At 37.7% G+C, this 20,099-nt stretch overlaps 1 protein-coding gene across 4 annotated transcripts in view; it reads right to left on the minus strand.

Moving 5' to 3' along the window:
• CGNL1 (cingulin like 1) overlaps positions 1-20,099 on the minus strand; it is a 199,736-nt gene that overhangs the window by 36,467 nt on the left and 143,170 nt on the right. For all 4 annotated transcript variants that reach the window (XM_072615748.1, XM_072615749.1, XM_072615755.1 and 1 more), the window contains exons 9-10: positions 6,454-6,660; positions 5,395-5,499 (exon numbers count right to left, since the gene is read on the minus strand). In XM_072615748.1, the coding sequence (XP_072471849.1) occupies positions 5,395-5,499; positions 6,454-6,660 (312 nt within the window). The remainder of the gene's footprint in view (positions 1-5,394; positions 5,500-6,453; positions 6,661-20,099) is intronic.

Below are 20,099 nucleotides of genomic sequence, written 5' to 3' on the forward strand. Positions count from 1 at the left end.
TTACAAACCTACATGGCTAAAATTTCCAGCTGGACAGTGAATAGCAAACACTGATACTAGTATTTTCAGTCCAAAGCACAGGGTGTCCCAAAAGTCTTTGTGCTGTTTCAAGCTTCGATACCTTTAATAGCTTGAAATGGCTATTTATATTCTGTATTATATTCTGTATTAATATTTTCAAATTGTATAATGCTATGCAGTTCACAAAAAGCTTTTGCATACATGAGGTTATCTTATCCAGAAATGCACCACCTCTTTCATAGGAATGTTACAAGAAACATACTTTTTAAGTAGCTATAGAAATGAGAGCTTACATCATTATTCCAAAAACCTTGCTGAGTTTGTATCGTTAGCCCAGTTTTGGTGAGGACTTGCCTAAGAAATTCGTAGAAAGTGGTTGAGCCAGAGCCTGAATGAACTAATTCCATGACGAAGGCTCTTCCCATTATCCCACACTGCCTGTCTGATAGACCAGCCTTTTCCACAGCTGGGAAAACAGACCCTGAAAAAAGTGACATGTCAAAGATAATTTCCAAAGCACGAATAGAAATTCCAGAGGAGAAAAAAAGGGGGACATTAACATCTCCAGGCTTTCAGCCACTATTTGTTCTGCGCAGAGAATTAGTTGTTGACTATAGATTTACAGCTGGTGAAATCCTTCAGTATGTGTGAAACCTCCTGATATGACAGGACAAAGACACAGATGTTCTCAGACATGTGTAAAAGCTGGGCCCAGGATTTAGTTTTTCCTTCTTTTCTCTTCCCAAATTGCTTACAAACTAAAATCCATCTGCAATGACCAACTCTATCTTTCTTTCTTCCCTTTTCTGTTCAAGGAAAGCTATCTTCTCTCATCCGCCAGTGTTTCATTATTTGAGCTTCTAATTATTTGCATATATGTCTAATCTTCCCTATTAGGTTTAAGCTCCATATGGGCATCAGCTATAATTTATTTCATCCTTGAAACACCAGAGCTTACTTAGCACTATGCTTTGTGCATGGTAGGCATTCAACAAATGGTTAGTGAAATTTAACTACTGGAGGAAAAAATTCAGTGCTGTGTAATTATCATGACCAAACCTAACTCTCAAGCAGAAATCGGAAAATGCATCATCTTTGCAGATGACTCTGGGTTTAAAATACAGCATACCATGTCAGACCCAGCTGATATGTTTTCCTGAACTGCAGGGTTTCATTTTTCCTATTGTTTTTATTGCTAGGGATGATTCCCTGTTGGGGAAGAAGGGGACATAGATATTTGAAAATGAAGGTAACATTTAAAAAACGACAATGATAAAAATTTTAAAAAAAGAAATTAGCCCGTTGACTCTTACAGACACACTGTGTGTTCGTCCTTCGTTTGGAAGAAGACCATGCCATCAGAGAAATAATGACATGACTTGCACTTGACTTTGTTTTGAGTGAGGGAGGGCTGTGCAGGTCACCAGCCTCACTTCTCCAGAGCCATCTGAATCCAGTGACCATTCATCAGGATGACTGGAGATGTTCCAGGATGAGGCAATTGAGGTTACGTGACTTGCCCAAGGTCACAGAGCTAGTGAAACACAAACGAACAGCTCTGAAAACTGAAAACAACAGCCACAGCATTTCATCTGACAAAGTCAGAAAAAGTTACTGGCTGCAATAAAACAATTAGATCATGAGAGTACTAATTAAAAATTAAATATGGGTAAAGGTTCATAGAAAAGTTCAATATAAAAAATAAAACAAAGAAAAGCCAGGGAGGCCGGACGCAACTTCAGAATCAAGATCTGCTCAATCAATGATCTTGCCTCCAACTTTGCTAAGAAAAGTGTGACCATCTGCCCCACACACCCTCACCTACCGAAACACCTGATGGCCCCCTATTCAACCACTCAAAACTTCGGTCTCTTCTACCTATTCTGTCCTGTGCCCTAGACAAAAAGGATGGGGTGACTTGTCTTCTTGCCAAGGCTAATCTTCTTAAGTCCTCTCTCATCTTTTGCTCCATTTATCATTCCTTCTCTCTGTCTCCCTTTTCATCCTTGGTTTCTTCCCATCTACTGGCTTTTCTCTGAGCTGCTCTAACATGCTCAGGTCTCTCCTACCCTTGAAAGCCTTCAATTAATCCTGTCTTTCCCGCAAGCTATTGTTCTTCAGCTCTCCCCACCCCACCCCTTTGCACTACTAACAACCTAGTCACTAGGCAGTTAGGTGGTGCAGTGGATAGAGCACCAGTGCAGGAGTTAGGAGGACCTGAGTTCAAATCTTACCTCAGACACTTGACACTCGCTAGCTATGTGACCTTGGGCAAGTCACAACCCCCATTGCCTCATCCTAGGTCATCTTCAGTCATCCTGATGAATATCTGGTCACTGGATTCAGATGGCTCTGAAGGAGAAGTGAGGCTGGTGACCTGCACAGCCCTCCCTCACTCAAAACAGAGTCAAGTGCAAGTCATGTCATTATTTCTCTGATGGCAAGGTCTTCTTCCAAACGAAGGACGAACACCTAGTCACTTCTATACTACCTAGACCTTTGTCATTTGTGCTCAGACCCCTCTTTCTAACTATTCTTTTCAAAGGTTACCAATGAGCTCTTAATTCTAAATTCAATGGCCTTTCGTCAATGCTCATCTTTCTTGACCCTTCTGCAGGTTTGGACGCTGCCAGTAGTCCCCTCCCCACCCTGGAGAGTCTCTAACTCCCCTTGGCTTCTGTGATACTACTCTCTCCTAGTTCTCCTACCTTCCCAGTTTCCTTTGAGGCCTCATTATTCATCTCCAGCCCCATAAGCATGAGTGTCCTCCAAGGTTCAGTTCTAAGTCCTCTTCTGTTCTTTCCTTGGTGATCTCATCTGTTCCCAAAGGTTCCTCTACACCAGAGCTTTATCTTTTTCTTTCCTTTACTTTTTTAACTTTTGTATCATGGATGCCTTCGGAAGCCTATGGACCTCTTCTAAGATTTTTTTTTTTAAATAATTGAAGGAAATGTTACATTTTAGACATCAATGAAAATAAATATGTAACATTTTTTCCCATCCAAGTTCATGGGTAGGTAAATTTATCCATCAACCCTTAGGAGAATCCACGTACCCTAGGTTAAGGATCTCTGCTCTACAAGGATGACTCCCAAATCTATGCATATAGCCTTATTCCATCTCTTCTCAATTCCACATTAATAATTAATTGTCTGCTAGAAAGTCCTACTTGGCTGTCTGTCCCTCCCATACTGAAGAAATAAATAGGTTCAAAACTGAATTTATCATCTTCCCCTAAAATTGTTCCTCCTCTAAGCTTCCCTATTTCTACCGAGGGTACCCTGCTAGTCTGCAAATTTCAAAACTCTATAAACAATGGATTTTCCCTACACTTTAACTCCCAATATCCAATCAGTTACCAAGCTCTATTGATTTTATCTTCATAACATATTATATATTTCTCTCTCTCTCTATTCAGAGCCACTACTTGAGTTCAGGCCCTTATTACCTATCACCTAAGATCATTAAACTAGTCTCCTAATTGGCCTTTCTGCCTCCAATCTCTCCCTTCTCCAAGTCATACAGATTTCAAAATAATGTTCCTGAAGTTTGGACCTGATAGTATCACTTCTTTTTTTTAAAATCTGATTTATTTTTAATTTATGGAATAAAACAAGCAATTCCATAACATAGTACAATAAAAAGATGACTGCACATAAAACTGTAAATCTACTATGTGCAATTCCTTTCAAATATGCAACAAAATTATCATGTAAATTTCTTTTTTCCTTTTTTCTTTCCCTCCCCTACACTGACATAAAGGTGGCTACCATTATACACAAATAGGTATATATATGTATATATATACATATATATATATTTGTACATATATGTATATGTTCATATTTGTACATATATATGTAAAATTATTCTATACATATTTCTATTTATCATTTCTTTCTCTGGAAAGAGTTAGTGTCTTTCTTGTGTCCTTTATAGTTAATTTGGGTATTTATAATAGTCAAAATACTTTTCCTACTCCCTGCTTGGTTCCCTTTTGCCTCTAGGGCAAAATGTAAACTCCTCACTCTGCTATTTAAGGCACTCGATAATCTGGCCAAGGGTGGCCTTTACAAACTTATTTTAAATTATTCCCCTTCAAGCTATTTTTAGCAAAACTGGGGTATAAGTTGTTCCCCAAACTTGACAGGCCCTTCACGTGGTAACCCAAACCATCTCCTATGCCAGAAATGTTCTCCCCATCTTCATCTCCCCTTTTTAGAATCTATATTCCTCCAAGGCTTAGGTCAGGGGCTACCTCCCCACTGTCAATTCTTCCCTGATATTCCCCAGAGGTTAGCATTCTCCCCCTCCTGAAATATTCCTAGAGGGCTGTCTGAACCCTTACCTTCCCTGTCTTCATCCCCTACATTCTCTTATATTTATCTGGTTTCATTTCACATTCCAAGAGTAGAATGAAAACTCCTTCAGTGAAAATCTGCCCTCGTTTTCAATCTTTCTATACCCACAGGCTAGTACAGTGCCTTGCACAGGAGAAGCACTGAAAGAACAATTGTTGAACTACATAAGACCAGGCCAAAAAGAACAAGTAAAACTGCTGATTTCCAGACTCTCTGAACTTGTGCTTAGAGTGTGAGAAGAATCACCATATGCACTGTCTTTCCCAGCTACAAAGAGTTGTTTTTAAGTTGGTCTCTGAATGTTTCTCACCACTTAGCACTCTCATGTGTCTGAAGTTATATTTTTTCACAAGTAAAACCATCCAGCAACTCTTCCTTCTCTACAAGTCTCCAAAGCATCAACTTTTCAGTGCTCAGAAACTATACTACTTGCCTGAGGGTCGTTTCAAGTGTTGTTTCTTTTAAAATCATGGGCCCAGGTTGAAAAGGATTTCATAAAACACAAGATAAAATTATACAGGGGTCAATATATGAAATTCTAACTTTAGAAAATACCTTTCAAACTATGCTTTCTGATCTACCAAAACATCCTAATATACTCAGAACAAGAGACTTTGGGTGGCAGCAGCTCCCTAGTTTCAATTAAAATTCTTGTGATAACTCATTTTGTAGTCTTGTGGTCTAGTACAAATTTCTCAGAGGCTTGTTTTAAAAGACTGCCATGACAGATTTAGGGAATGATCATGTAGACCTTTCCACAAAATTCCCATTTCACCTACAGAAAACTGTCAAATTTCTAAGGATCTGACTTCTAAATGACACTTCAGGAGAACAGCCAGAGAAAAGATTAAAAGTTGTCATGACATTATAGCTGAAGGATAGCTGAAGGATGGTGAGGATCCTTCTAGCAAGAGAAGGAGGAAATATGAAACAATTTCTTTACATTCTTTGGCCATAATTTATCTGGGGCTTTATCACAGAGAGATTAAAAAGAGCATCCCCTCATTTTTACCTGAATGTCCTCTAGTTGATTTTCCAGGAGCCTTTTTGCTGACAGCATTTCCTTTTCTTGGTCTCTGGCACATAAAAGGGCTTCTTCTAGCTGCTGCTTTTCTTCCTATAATAAAAAAAGAGGGGACAAAACAGTTGAGACCAAGTGAAACTGTCACTATGGGATAATGAAAGCACCAAGGGTAGGAGAAGACAGCAGATACAATGAAGGGTATTATCACAGAATGCTGCAACTGAGTCCAAGATGGCCCCCAACAAATAGCAGTAGCTCTCCTGTTTATATCTATTGACACAGTCAGACAAAGCAAAATTTCGTTGAAGGCAAGAGCACTGAGAAACCAAACACATAACCTTTAATTGACTATTGAGGGTTGTAAATGGGAATATCCATTTGTAGGTACTGCTACTATGCATGCAATTATACGCCCGCTTTATTTAGCTTTTCTCTCCCCTTCCTTAATGGTTACCACTACTAGGAGGGGACCAGGTTCCTTCCCTCCCCACTCCAGACCTTTCCCCAATACCATTTCCCTTACGAAAACTAGTCGGTGTTGGCAAATGAGATAGCCAAGATCATTCTTCATTCTGTCTTTCAAGTAGACTAAGAAGAAAACCTAAAGGTTCATTCCTATGGACTGAAGCACATGAGCTTTAAGTATGTGGACATCATGATAGATACTGCAGATGCTCAAGATGCTTTTACTTCTGTACATAGCTCTGATCCAGGAAGCTGAGGCTATTTGAGACCTGATCTCTTCATAGGTGAAGTTTTATTGTGAACATGCATCTGTATCTCTCTCTCTCTCTCTCACACACACACACACACACACACACACACACACACACAGAGCCTATATCAACACTATTCCCATAACTGTTTAGAACTACTTTCACATTTACACAGCTCCTTGTACAAAGGACTCTGATGCTGCTTCTCACTGGTAAATTATGATTTTAAATCCCTTCCCACCTCAGACCACTGCCCTCCCCTTCACACACAGGGGAAAGGGAATAAAGAACAGATGTCACTAAATCCATGATTTGCCCCAATGATCCTTACCTCACATTTCTTTAGTTTTTCCTTCATTTTGACTTCATCTAATTTCATCTCATCAACCCGTGTCTGAAGTTGCATCATGCTCAGTTCTAGTTCTCTGATTTTTTCCTGTAGTTTCTCATTTTCTTCAACAAGGGCCTTCACTTGGTTTTCTGTTCCTAACTGAGTTGGTTGCGAGGTGCTACTCTGATGAGCCAGGACTGCAACACTCTATGGAAATGATGTACAAAGAAGCCGTTAGAACCCTCCTGGACGCTGGGAAGCTGAGATGCTCTGACTGAACATGACCATTCAGCTGGCAAAGGGAAAAAGAGAAGCAGGGTAGTTCCCAGCCCTTCCCACTCTACCCTTATCACTTCTTTTTGTTCAATCAGTAAACAATTATTGACTGACATTATTGAGAGCTTAGTATGTAGCAGGCCCTAGAGATAAAAATACAAAAAAAAGACCAAATTCTACTCTAAAAATATAGACAATGAGCTCGTATAGAGTCGTAAATAGAACAAATATAAACACAGCAATTAAATACAAAGTAATTTGGGAAAGAGGGTACTAGTGGTGGTGGTGGGGAGATCATGAAAGCTTTTATGTAGAAAGGGGAACTTGATCTGTGTCTTGAAGGAAGGGAAGAATTCTGGAGGTGAAAAGAAGATGCATTTCAGGTACAGGGGGTGATCATTACAAAGTCACAGAGATGGCAGACAGAGAATCCTGTGTGAAAAACAGAAACCAGTTTCACTGGATCACAGAGTGCAGGAGTAGAAGTGATGTACTATGCTGTACATTTGTTTAACAAGTTTATTGTTACTCTGGCTGTGTAGCTTTGGCTTTCTAAAATGAACTCTGCGCAAGAGTTTGCTGTTTTCTATCTCTAAATGATTTCAACCAGTTCTCAGTTCAATTGAGAAACTGCATGTGTAGTTTGCTTACATTATGATTCAATTTATTCCAAGGCAATTGAAATCTGTCTTTGCTAGTAAAAGCCATTTGCATTTGTAAAGTTCTGCTGTACATGTTGAAGTGCCCTTTGGGATAAAATCATTGTTATTATACATAATACAGAAAGTGATATTCATGAAGCTAGGACAGATTTAACTACTTTAACTTAGATAGACACAGCATGATCTAAAGTTCTAACTATTCATGAGACATTCTCTCAAATTCACTCATCTTCATTATTCCAGTTATACATGTGGTTGACACTGATCACCTCCTTACAAATATATTATAACTCCTATCAGCAAAAATGGTCAAGAAATATTTCTGCAGACACATAGCATGAAAATAATAATTCAAATTATGGCTTTTTAATAATGCTTAAGAAGTACGCTTCTCACAGGTCTGTGAGGTGGGCAAACAGGGTAACACAGTGCCAGAATCTCTGGAGTCCGAAGACCAACGTTCAGAACCTCCTTTATTACGTACTATTTGTGTGAGTTTCAATTTCTCTTTGTTTAAATTTCCTTACCTATAAAGTGAGGGGATTGGATTAAATGACCTCGAGGTCTCTTCCGAACTAGATCTATGAGTTATTATCCTCAAGGAAACTTGTACTTTGTTCATGATCAAACAGTCAATTAAGTATGCGAGTCAGGATTTGAACCCAGAAACTAAGCCTAACTGTCATGAATCCTAACACTCTTTTGCTAACTTGACCTCTTCCAGAAGGAGAAAACTGTTCCCACAGGACTCGTTCCCACAGGAATTGTTTTCTTTGCTTGTGTAAAGCCTTTGGAAGACTTTAAAACTTCCAGCAATAAAGTATAAGTTGTATTGTCTAGAAAGCTTATAACATGCAAAACATTCAATTCAAGTGTTTAATTACACCTAGGAAGCTGCACAGTTCAAAAGAACTTCATGCAACATTTCTCAATTGTGTTCCAGATTCTCCTAGGTACCAGGTCCGCTGCCTCAAGAAATTTACATTTTAATGGAAGGAGAGAAGGATTAAGATATATTAAGGGAAGGGAAAGATATGTAATATAGATCCTTCTGCAAATGGTGAAGATGACAACATTATCCTATGTGACTCTTGTACATGTTCTCCAATAAGTCTGACGTGGCTGGGTTAGGGGTGGAAGGAATGATCTAATGTTCTAGAGACCTTTCTTTATATTTCTTGATACTTCCTGGATGCTTATGGAGCACCTTAGCTCTGTAAGGGAAGATAGTTTATGAACTCTCTTTCCCCTTCTAGCTAAATGACCAAACATCTTTTCTGTTCAAATATTTTTCTCATGACATCCTTGCTTCTCTTGTTCAAGACAGCTAGTAGGTGAAGGTTGCCAAAGTTTGTTAAAAAGTCATGAAATTCCTGCCTTGATTTTTCAGACACAATTCAGTACTTTCCAATTTCTCTCCCTATCTTGAAACTTCTCCCAAAGTTGAGGGTGGAGGATGAAGGAAGGGGACAGGATAGAACTTGGTGAAGCCCAGAAGTGTTCAGGAAAAAAAATCAGAAAGCGACAATATGGTATAGCCTACTCATTCTACACAGATTAAATATGTAAGGTAATTTAAGGCAAAAAAACCTAACAACTAGGAGAGATAAGGGAAGTCTTCACAGAGAAGATGGTAACTAAACTGAGTATTGAAAGACAAAAAGGATTGACAGACATGAAAAGGTGAACAAGAAATACATTCCAGACATAAAGGGGATGGCTTGTGCTAAAGGACATGGAGGCAGGAGATGAATCATCAAAGGTTAGAAAACAGCTAGTAGTCTAATTGTGTTGGATACCAGACTGTATGAGAAAGAGGAGTGTCAAATAAGTCTAAAATACTGCAGTCATGCAGTACAGGGTGTTCAATTCCAGTCTGAGGAATTTGACGAACCTAAGGAAATGACGAACCATGAAGTTTTTGAACAGGATAGCGGATGCGGTCAGAACTACGTCCTTGGAAGATCATCATGCCAGTTATATGGAAGATGGATTACTAGAGAAGAACCTGGAGGCAGAGAGACCAGTTCCAAATGAGAAGTGATGAGGGCTTGGACCATAGTGGTGGCTAGCTATATGAGTGGAGAAAAGGCGTCATGTTGTGGCAGTAGAATCAATAAGAATTTGCAGATGATTTGATAGAGTGCCTGAGGGAGTAGAGAAGAGTCAGAGCTGCACAGGTTGCAAGCCTGCATATCCTAAAAGGAAATAAATGGTAGTTCACTCAATAGAAATGAAAAAGTTTGGAAAGGAACAATTAAGCAGCCAAGAAACAAAATACCATGATTTTTTTCTGAACACTTCTGGGCTTCACCAAGTTCTATCCTGTCCCCTTCCTCCATCCTCCCACCCTCAACATTGGGAGAAGTTTCAAGGTTTCAAGATGGGGAGAAGAATTGGAAAGTACTGAATTGTGTCTGAAAAAGCAAGGTAGGAATTTCAAGACTTTTTAACAAACTTTGGCAACATTCACCTACTATAATTTTTAATCATCTAAAAGTTGTTGAAGTGGTTTTTTCCACGTCCTTTGCCTCTTCTATGAAATTTCAGCAGCCTCAGGCTTTTGCAAAAAAATGATGATGTGTTTTGGCATCAGTTTGCAAAAAGGAGTCTGTTCACAGTGATTAACTCTGAATTTGTGAACTTGCATTCCCAAACAGATGGGAATGGAAGGTTAAAATAAGAGTTCTGAAACCAAAATGAAGCATAGGTATATTGGCTTGTAATACTTAGGAAAAAATAAAAAAATCTATCAACAGAATCTGAACAGGGTTTAAATATTTCCAAAGATAAAATGATTAGCTTGATAGGCAGTCGTAGTCAGAGTTATTCAATATAGCTATGTAATTATATAGCCTGTAAACACTGTATTGGAATATAAGCACTATTTATTTAAAATGTACCTCTATGCCTATATGCTCTTATACATCATAGGTTCATTTTAAAGACAGCTGGGACAGTGTTCCAGTCGTCTATTCAAGCCCCACGGAATTGACAGCTGAACCACTTTATACATTGACTTTAGTACTTCCCAATAAATGAAATACCAAAGCAAAGTCATTACCATTAAATGTACCTATACAGACAGTAGTATCTGGAGATCAATGATGAAGAGTTGAAATGAGTCAGAAATTCAGGCTACACATAAAGTTAATGACACTCTTTGGTTCTGTCATTTGCTAAAATTGCATTCCCTGATCCCCTTCTCTAAATGGTTATAAGGACCATCTTTGAGGAAGAGTGAGCTTCTGGAGTTCTGAAAATTTATCAGAACCCAGTCAAGGTCATTAGAGTGAGTCTGATAAAATGTGAAAAATCAGGCAGGGAATGAATTAGATTCCTCTCCCGTTCATTCTCCCTCATTTTCTCCTTTTTACCTCAGCAGTCAATTACAATGCTTAAATATTCCAAAATGTAGATTTGGAAGGATAAATAATATCTACCAACTTTTCTCCTCCTCACTACTACTATTAATAATAGCTAACATTTATATAGTCCTTTACAAATATTATTTCATCTTATCCTTAGAACAACGCTGGACGGTAGGGACTATTAGCAGATAATGTGACTTGCATAGGGTCATGCAGCTTAGAAGTGACTGAGGAAGGGATCTGGACTATGATCTTGCAACTATTGCTCCAAATCCTTGGGGGAGAATGAAAAACCAGTGAAACATCTCTGACACATCAAGCATGAGAATTAAAAAAAAGGGCAAGGGGAAGTTGTGTAGTGATATTCAATGCTGCTGCTTCCACAAGCTAATCTGAAACTGAAGATAATCTAGATAAATTATATTGTATTCTATTAACACACCTGAAGTGAGGCATAAATTAGAACAACACTAATATCTTATATTATATCTTATGCCTCTAGTTCCTAGGGCCTCAATCAACTACACACATACACAAAAACAAAACTTTCATGAACTTCACCAGGATCGGTAAGTTTTGTGCGCTAGCTATTTCTCTAGCATGCTCAATGGCTTACCACAAAATCGTCCATTTAGAGAGTGTTTACTATTAAATGGTGAGGATGGTGGACAGAAGAGTAGAATCATCCCTCTATATTCCAAAGGTTCTCCAAATTCCTAGACTGAAACTAATTCAGCCAGTAAAATTAAGATATCAAGTTGATAAAACATATATTTGAAGACATGCTATGCACAAGACATTGCACTAAACAAGAACTGGGAAGGAGAGAAGGGGAGTCATAAGATACTGTCTCCATCATCAAGGAATTTAGATCTATTGCGGGGGGGATGCAATAAGCTGGGACAAGTTGTTTTTGCTTTATTAAAATCACAAGACTTTTAAGTATCATTTCAAAACAGGAGAAAAGATACAAGGCAGTATATGATAACAGGCCAACTAAATGAAGACTCAGTAGATGTTACCAGAATTTGGAAAAGTAAGGGATGGTTTCTTGAAAGAATTAGAAGAGGTAGAGTTTAACTGGGTCTTATCAAAGACCTTTTAGTAAGGGAAAAAGAGCATGAACTGTGGAAGCAGAGAAACAGAAAGCATGTTTGAGGTATAACTAATAAACTCATTTGACTTGAAGTATTTGTGTAGGAGACTTTTTTTTAAGGATTTATATGCTACCAGCTTCCAAAAAAATGCAAAAATCAATATTAGTGGGTAAATCTGGAAAGTTAATTATGGATTTAGACTATGAATGACCCTGAATGTCATGCTAATGAGGTCGAACATTTTCCTATATGCAGTGCAATTTAGGTGAATGATTTTGGAGGAATAAGTATGGCATGAAACTGACAGCACCATACAAGGAGGACTAAAATGGGGAGGAATTGAAGGTAAAGAGGCAAGTAGACCACTGTACTTAGTATCCCAGAAGTCTTAGTGCTTGAAATGGAACTGTGCAGACTGTGGGGTCCTGACTGGGGAAAAGTCATAATACACAGTAAAAATTGAAAAGTCGTTAACTTAAACTGTGTGAAAGGTGGAAACGCAGACATGGTGACTTGTCAAAAAGTCCTAACTTAGATACGATGACCAGTACATGACTAGTAACCAATCTTGAGTGCCTGGGCATTTTCCCAACAGCACTTGGTTAAATGTCTAAATATCTGGGAACCAGATTCAATACTAAGAATAAACTAAAATGTTAGCCAAAACATTAACTAAGCAAAAAAACTCAAAATATCCACTAATCTGCAGTGAAACACCCTATGGCTCTTCTTCCCTTTTTTTTTTTTTTTGTCTGATTTCTATAATTACCATGGAAATTTGGGAATCTTCATGGGAATCCATTGAATAATCTGGCAGTCACCCCAGATTGCCCATTTGTAAATATTTATAATGATTGATTAAACTCCTATAATCAATCTGGAATCTCTTGGCCTCTTTCTTTGGTATCAAACTCACTCCACAGTTATAGGGAAGGTACAGGGTTCCCTAGTCAGGGGAATTCCAGATCTTACAGGGACAGTTTGTATTAAACCAGACATTAAGTAAATTAGGATGATAGCAACAGGAATGAATGGAAGGAAGGAATGGATGTGACAAAGACTTTGAAAGAAGAATCCTAAGGACTTGTGAAATAAATCTTAAAATGTCATCTAAGTATCAGGTATTAGTATTTTTAGATATGGAGGAAAGAGAGATGAGATGGAGGAGCAGAAGGGTGACTGAGAAATCAATGGTACCATTAATAGAAATGTTACTTTTAGAATAATGACAGGTCTTTGAAGTAGAGATGTCCTACAGGTAATTGAAAATTCAGAAGTAGAATACCAAGATAAAGATTCAGGAATCATTCAAATGGAGGTTAACAGTCTAAGTCATCTAAATGGATGAGGCATCTAAAGGAGACGAGCATCATCAAGCAGAAAATAGTCCTATACAAAAAGAAGAAACCATCAGAGAAGGAAATGTCAGAGATGCAGAAAGAGAACATAGAAATGACATGCTTATTAAATATGAAAATGATCCAAAGCTCTGAAGGATAGCCAACATGCCAGAAGACACAGAATCCAAAAGGACCTTACCCATCTAAAAGGTTATGCTAATATGAGAAAACTAAATAGAGAAGAATAAAAAGACCTATATTTGGGTTGAAAAAATCAGTTTCACAAGTATATATCTAGGGTAATATCACTAAGCAACAACTCATGTCAAAAAGATCTGGGAGTTTTAATGGACTGTTCACTCACTGAGAGTCAACAGTGTGTGACAGAGGAAGCCAAAAAAAGTTTACCTGGTTTTGGGCTACATAAAGAGACACAGGACACAGAATGAGGGAAGCTAAAGACTAGTTGTACTCTACTCTGGTCGAACCACATCTAGAGCAGTGCCACATTTTAGGCATTAAACCGGCTTAGGCATGATTATTAGCTAGCATACCATCCCAGGAAGAGTTAAATGAACTGGAAATATTTAGCCTGGCAAATACTTGGGAGGGCCATGACATCTATCTTTAAGTCTTAAGTCTTTAAGTCTCCTTATGTAGAAGGGGAATTCATTTTGTTCTGTTTGATTCCCAAAGGGCAGAAGTAGGAACAATGAATTAATGTGTCAGAGAAGCAGAGTTCAACCGAATGAAAGAAATACCATGACTAAAGCTATCTGAAAATGGAATGGCTTGCTTTAGGAGATGGGAAATTTCCATTCACTGGAAATCATCATGCAGAATCTGGATGACTACTTATAGGGAAAACTGTTTGGAGGTACTCCTATCCAGGAAAAGGTTGGATTAGTTAGTCAGTTAATAGATACTAAGTGCCTACTTTGAACTAGGCACCTTGCTGGCCACTAGTGATACAAAAAGAGCAAAAAACAGGAACTCACAATCTAATGAGACAAATATGATGGTCTCTGAGAACCATTCTAAGTCTTGAGTCTTTGCAATTTTGTGAACCAGGAAAATGTAACATTATGGAAACCAAAGGAAAAGAAGTTCCATCCTCTATAACACAGATTAATCATTTTAAAAGAAGACTTTGTTTCACAGCTTTTCTTGCAATGGCAAAGAATTAGAAACTGCCCATCAATTGGAGAATGGCTGAACAAGTTACAGTATACAAATGTGACAGAATATATTGTGTCGTAAGAAATGATGAAGGGAATGGTTTCAGAGAAACCAGGGAAGACTTACATGAACAACTGATGCAGAAAGAACTGAGCAGAACCAGAACAGAGATTTATACGGTGACAATAATATTGTAGTGATGAACAACCTTAAAGATATGGGAATCAATATTCCCTTTTAACCAAGTGTTTTGACAAATAGATAAGGGCAACTGCATCTATCCCAGTACTGTAGCCTTATCAAGTATCCTTTCCATGTTAGGTGAACTTTTTTTTTTGTTAAGTGTTGGATGGTCAATGAGGGTTTTGTTTCATTCCTTTCCTGAACCTGAACCACTGGATCAGCCTGAATCAAGTGTGGCCCAACAAGAACTACAGCACATTTGTACCACTAATTTTGGCATTTTATCATAAGACTACTTGGTATTCATAGCTGTCTCCCTAACTAAACTGTTAAGCTTCCGAGGGGGTAAGAGACTTATTGGCTTTTTATTATTATGATCTATGATGATGATAAGCATAATGACAGGAGCAGATGGAAGGTGAAAAGGAGTCAGTAGTTTCAATATTACAAAAAGGGCAAGAAGAATGAGAAAAGAACAATTAAATTCATGGATGAAGAAGTCATTGGTGACTTCAAGAATGTGGTTTCAGTGGAATATGGGGTGGCAAAAAAAAAGCAGAAACTGTAGTTGTTTGAGAAATTTGGTAGTTAAGTAAAAGAGAGAAATAGGATGTTAACTAAAAGGAGCATTAGGGTCAAACAAAGAGGGCTTTTTGGTTTTTGCTTTAAAAGTCAGCTCAGGATAACCTGAGTTCAAATACTGCCTCAAATGTGACACTGAGCAGGTCACTGAACTTCTCTGTGCCTCAGTTTCCTCATATGTAAAAGGAAGGGGTTCAAATCAATGGTCTAAAGACAGGAAAGATCAGAGGATCAGATTTAGAGCCAGAAAGAAACTTAAAGGTCACCAAACATTTATAGTCAAATTTCAGTATAAAGGAATGGTTGAAGCATTTCATCTTGGAAAATAGGAGAGCCATCTCTCTTGTTATTAGAGATGGAAGAATATGTCTTATGAGATATTCAGAGGTGAAGACAAGATAAAATGGAAGTACTCTTGCCTGATGGCTTCTCTCTGCTACAGAAAGAAAGAAGCATGATCCCAGAAAAAAGGGGGGGGGGGAGAAAAGAGGGAATTGTGAGAGGCAGAGTAGAGAAATAGGAGTAGATAACAATATTCCTTCTTTTTTTTCCCCTCTGTGGTTCAAGAGAACAAGGGTTACTAGCTCACAGGTAGCACAGGAATTGATTTTTGAGCTCTCCTTTGAAAGAAATAAGGCTAGGTAGTACATGCTGAAGGAAAAGATCTGTGCCAATAGCTACTCTTAAGGGACTACTGAATCATATTATTTAATTCTCTTCACCTTCTCTCTTCTTCTTAGGTTCACAGAATTTTAGGGAAATATCTTGGTTCTGTCCAACCTTCTCATTTTACAGAAAAAGAACTGGAGACCCTCATAGCTTAGCTTATACTTCTATACCACTGCAAGGTTTCGACACACCTGTATAAATCTGGAAGTCAATCTCAAGTTGGAGGTTTTTGTTGTATTAGCATTTATAGAGGAAAATAAGAAATAAGATTTTCTGTCCAAGTACTGGGAGAAAACACTAAGAGTTATGTTACTAAGATGCCAATTCTTTTCTTATTTCTTAGTTTCCTTTGACAGTCATCTTTGTTTTAATCCCACGGGGTACTTCTCTATACTTTTGATGGGATTAAAAAGCAAAGGCTGGTTTTGCTCAGATCTCTCTCTTTATGAAGTTCAATTGAACTTCTGCATTCATCAGATCTTTCCAGGCACGGATAGTACATACATCCCAGAGTCTGAAGCTGGAAAGTACTTTCAGAAATGCTGACTCCTTAGAACCCCAATAGGTGCTTTGCAAAATGTGTCTCATGAGGGACACTTGGAAAGCAACACTAAGCACCTAAAGGCAGCTTAAATTGGCCTAGTGGTGCATATTAAGAATTAAGCTATAAGCACAAAGCACTCCTTCATCTTTAAGATCCTATAAGGGCAAGCCCTCATGCCATCTGGGCCTTTCCCACTGCATTCTTCTTAATTCCCATCTATATGTGGAGAAAAAGAATTGCTTACCAGCACCAAACAACATGTGGGAGACTTGGCTAAACACATTCTGTTTATACAGCTGCTTCAGTGGCTGTCCTAGCTTTCATGCCCCAGAGGTGCTAATGAATAGGTTTGGGAAGTGTTTTTAAAGTATGGATTTGTAAACTGAGGAGAAAGTGGTAGTGGATCACCCCCAAAGCCCCAGTCCATTTGATGTCCTAGGCTAGAACAAGACTTCTTAACCTGGGTCCTGTGAACTTTTATTTCAACAAAATTGATTTCCATTGTAATATTATGTATTGTATTTATTATCTAAAAATATTCTTAAAAGAGGCCATAGGCTTGAGTAGACAATCAAAGGGAATCATAACCCCAGGCAAGTCACTTAACCTCTGTCTGTCTCAGTTTCCTCACTTCTAAAATAGGGATAATAACAGCCTCTACCTGTCAGGGCTGTTGTGAGAATACAAGAAATCACTATTTATAAAGTGTTTTGGAAAATGCATGAAACAGAAGAGGCACTTGATGAATATTTTATTCCCTTCCTTTCTCTTACCTGTTTTCCACACACACACCACACACACACACACACACACACACACACACACACACACACACACACACACACAGAGATTAAGAACTCTTGCCTTAAAGACAATCTGGAATATTAAAAATATTTGAATCTGGTGATGTGACTTATAGCTTTCTGGAGGGACAAAAACAGGACAGTTTAGTTTACACATGAAGGTGTCCTTGATTCATTGTAACGTGAATAAGATGCTGTATGGCTATATGAAATCTATTCATATATGAAATCAAGTTCAAAAAATCAACTTCATCCTCAATGTTTGATCTAGACTTCTGTGACTGTGGCACAGATTCTGAGCTTCCTATGACTTTCTCTGGATAAAGAATTTAATACCCTGTAGACAAATTAGTGATGAGTCTTTCCAAATAAGCTTAGGCTGGCCCTTGGACAAGGCAAAGTCCAATATTAGAGTGTAATACCTTAATACTTTCCACCTTGGGTAGTGCTGCAGAAGTGGGTACTCTGACACAATGTACCACAATGGGAAAAGAATGAGAGAATACAGTCTATCCTTCTAATAATAAGCAGTCTTTAGGGAAGTTCTATAACACAGAGTAAATATGAAACACATTTGCTAAATGGATACACCACTATTTTGGGGATATAAAATATATATTATATTATTATTATTTTCTTACCATATGAAAAAATGTCCTAAATCACTAAAAAATTAGAGAAATGTAAATTAAAGCAGTTCTGAGATTCTACCTGGTAATCCTTCAGAGTAGCAAAGATAACAAAAAAACAGAAAATGATAAATATTGGAGGGGCTATGGAAATTGGCACACTGATGTCCTATGTTGTTCACTGCTGATTGACCTCTGAATGTTTAAAGTCCTGGTTAGGACCCAGAATGAGAAATACATACAAACAGATACATATAAATATATATGTATGTGTATGCACACATACACACAAATATATTAATAATAACAGTCACTTTTGCTTGACCATACTTTTTTTTTTTACCAGAAATCTTTTTCTTTTTCATTGGAGAGGGGAGTAAAAGAGAGAGACAAAAAAACAGATTTCTGTTTAGTTCTTAAAAACAGGTGGGAAGGGTGTTGAAGATGTGAAATGTTGCATGTACTTTCAGAAAAGGTCACTATAATGTAAAAGCAAAGCACATCAAGAAAACTAAAAAAATAATTAAACGACAAATCTTTTGAAGTGTTGTACTCCACTGTGAAAGTATGTGGTACAGAAGGATGAATGTTAGATGATCTGGAGTCAGAGAACATAGCTTCAAATCCTGGTTCTCATAGCCATTATTAGTATGACCTTGGGAAAATCACTTACCTTCTCTGGACCTCGGTTACCTCATTTATAAAATGTGGCTGTAGAGTCAGATGTCATCTGAATCCCTACCTCTAAGTCTATGATCTTATAATTTTTATTCAGTATCCAAAACTTTGAAATTTTACAACCAGGAATACATACATTTGGCTTTCTTCATGATGCACAATATAGAATCCCATCATTCATTAAAGGAGTTAAGCAAAGGAAAAGAGAGGTCTGTTACATTAAGGATTGCATTTTCCTCCCTATTCTTCCTTCCTCTGAAGAGCAAGATAACCCCTGTCACCCAGATTCTGCAGAATTTGATTCATTTCACTACATCAGTGTTATGTACCAAGTACATTAGACTCAGTATCACTGAAGAGATGATAGAAGAGAGTACTACAGCTACAAGATACCTTGGAAATCCTAACCCCATTTTACAGATGAGAAGACAGATCTAGAAAAGTGAAATGACTTGAATAAAGTCATATTGCAAAATAAGTTAGTGATAGCCCAAATAATAGTTTTTCTGACTTTCATTCCAGTCTTTACCAGTCTCTCTTATTTACTGTGATTTTACAAATTTTTTGAAAGATTTTTCTATTTTTAATATATAAGTTTGATATTCTGAATATCTGAATCAAGAAATTCAGGCTTAAAATTTAATTTAAGACTCCTTTTCAGTTAGATTACCTTAGGAGAAGGGGAAGGAAATGAATGAAGAAATCAATCAATCAGAAAACCATTATTAAGCACCTCCTTAATCCAAGAAACATTTATTAAACACTTAGTATCTGCAAGCACTATGTAAAGAGCTAAGGACAGAAAGAAAACACTTGAAACAGCCCCTGACCTCAAGGAACTCACATTCTACTGGGAGAAGATAATGAGGTCAGAAATGGTCCAACCTTTGATTTGAAGTAATATCTGTTTATAAATTTATGAGGTAAGTGAGGAAAACACATGATTAGTAGGCAAATAGCTTCAACAGAATTATACAGTCAACACTCCCCCGCACCCAAAAGAATTCACACCCATCCACTAAGTTTCCTTTGGTAGCGAGTTTTCTGTTCTGTCTTTTTTTTTTTAAATCCATAGCATTTCCATTTTAACAACTACATTAAGTTATGTAGGCAGTAGTATACAGCAGAGAGAGCTGGTCTCACACCAGGAGACCTGAATTCCAATCTGGCCTTTGACATGTATCAGTTGCGTGATTCTTGGCCTGACACTTAACTACCCAATACTCAAGATAACTCTCTTAGACTCTAAATGACAGAGAGAGTGCTGAGCTGCATTGGTAGATGAGTTTCCTCATCCTATAGCTCCCTGAACTAAAGAAATCACAGGTCCAATGATTTTCCTATCTTTATCTTCTAGATTATCACAAAGGAAGCTCCTTTTTAAACCAAGATTTGAGTGAAGAGATTGCTTCTGGAAACAGCAACCCACACTTTCATACTATAGAACAGTTAAACATATCAATTCTTTCTACCCCTATCCTCAGTTTCCTACGTGCTTAAAACAGAAAATTCCCCAATAAAAGAAAAAAAAATTTTTAACACAAAAGGACTAAATGCCAAAGAGAATAAAGAGTAATATGAGAAAACATATTTGAGGGTATCAGAAGAGAATTAAGGTTAATTGATATTGACC

This window comes from Notamacropus eugenii, chromosome 1 (assembly GCF_028372415.1).
Source record: "Notamacropus eugenii isolate mMacEug1 chromosome 1, mMacEug1.pri_v2, whole genome shotgun sequence".
Classification (NCBI taxonomy): Eukaryota; Metazoa; Chordata; class Mammalia; order Diprotodontia; family Macropodidae; genus Notamacropus; species Notamacropus eugenii.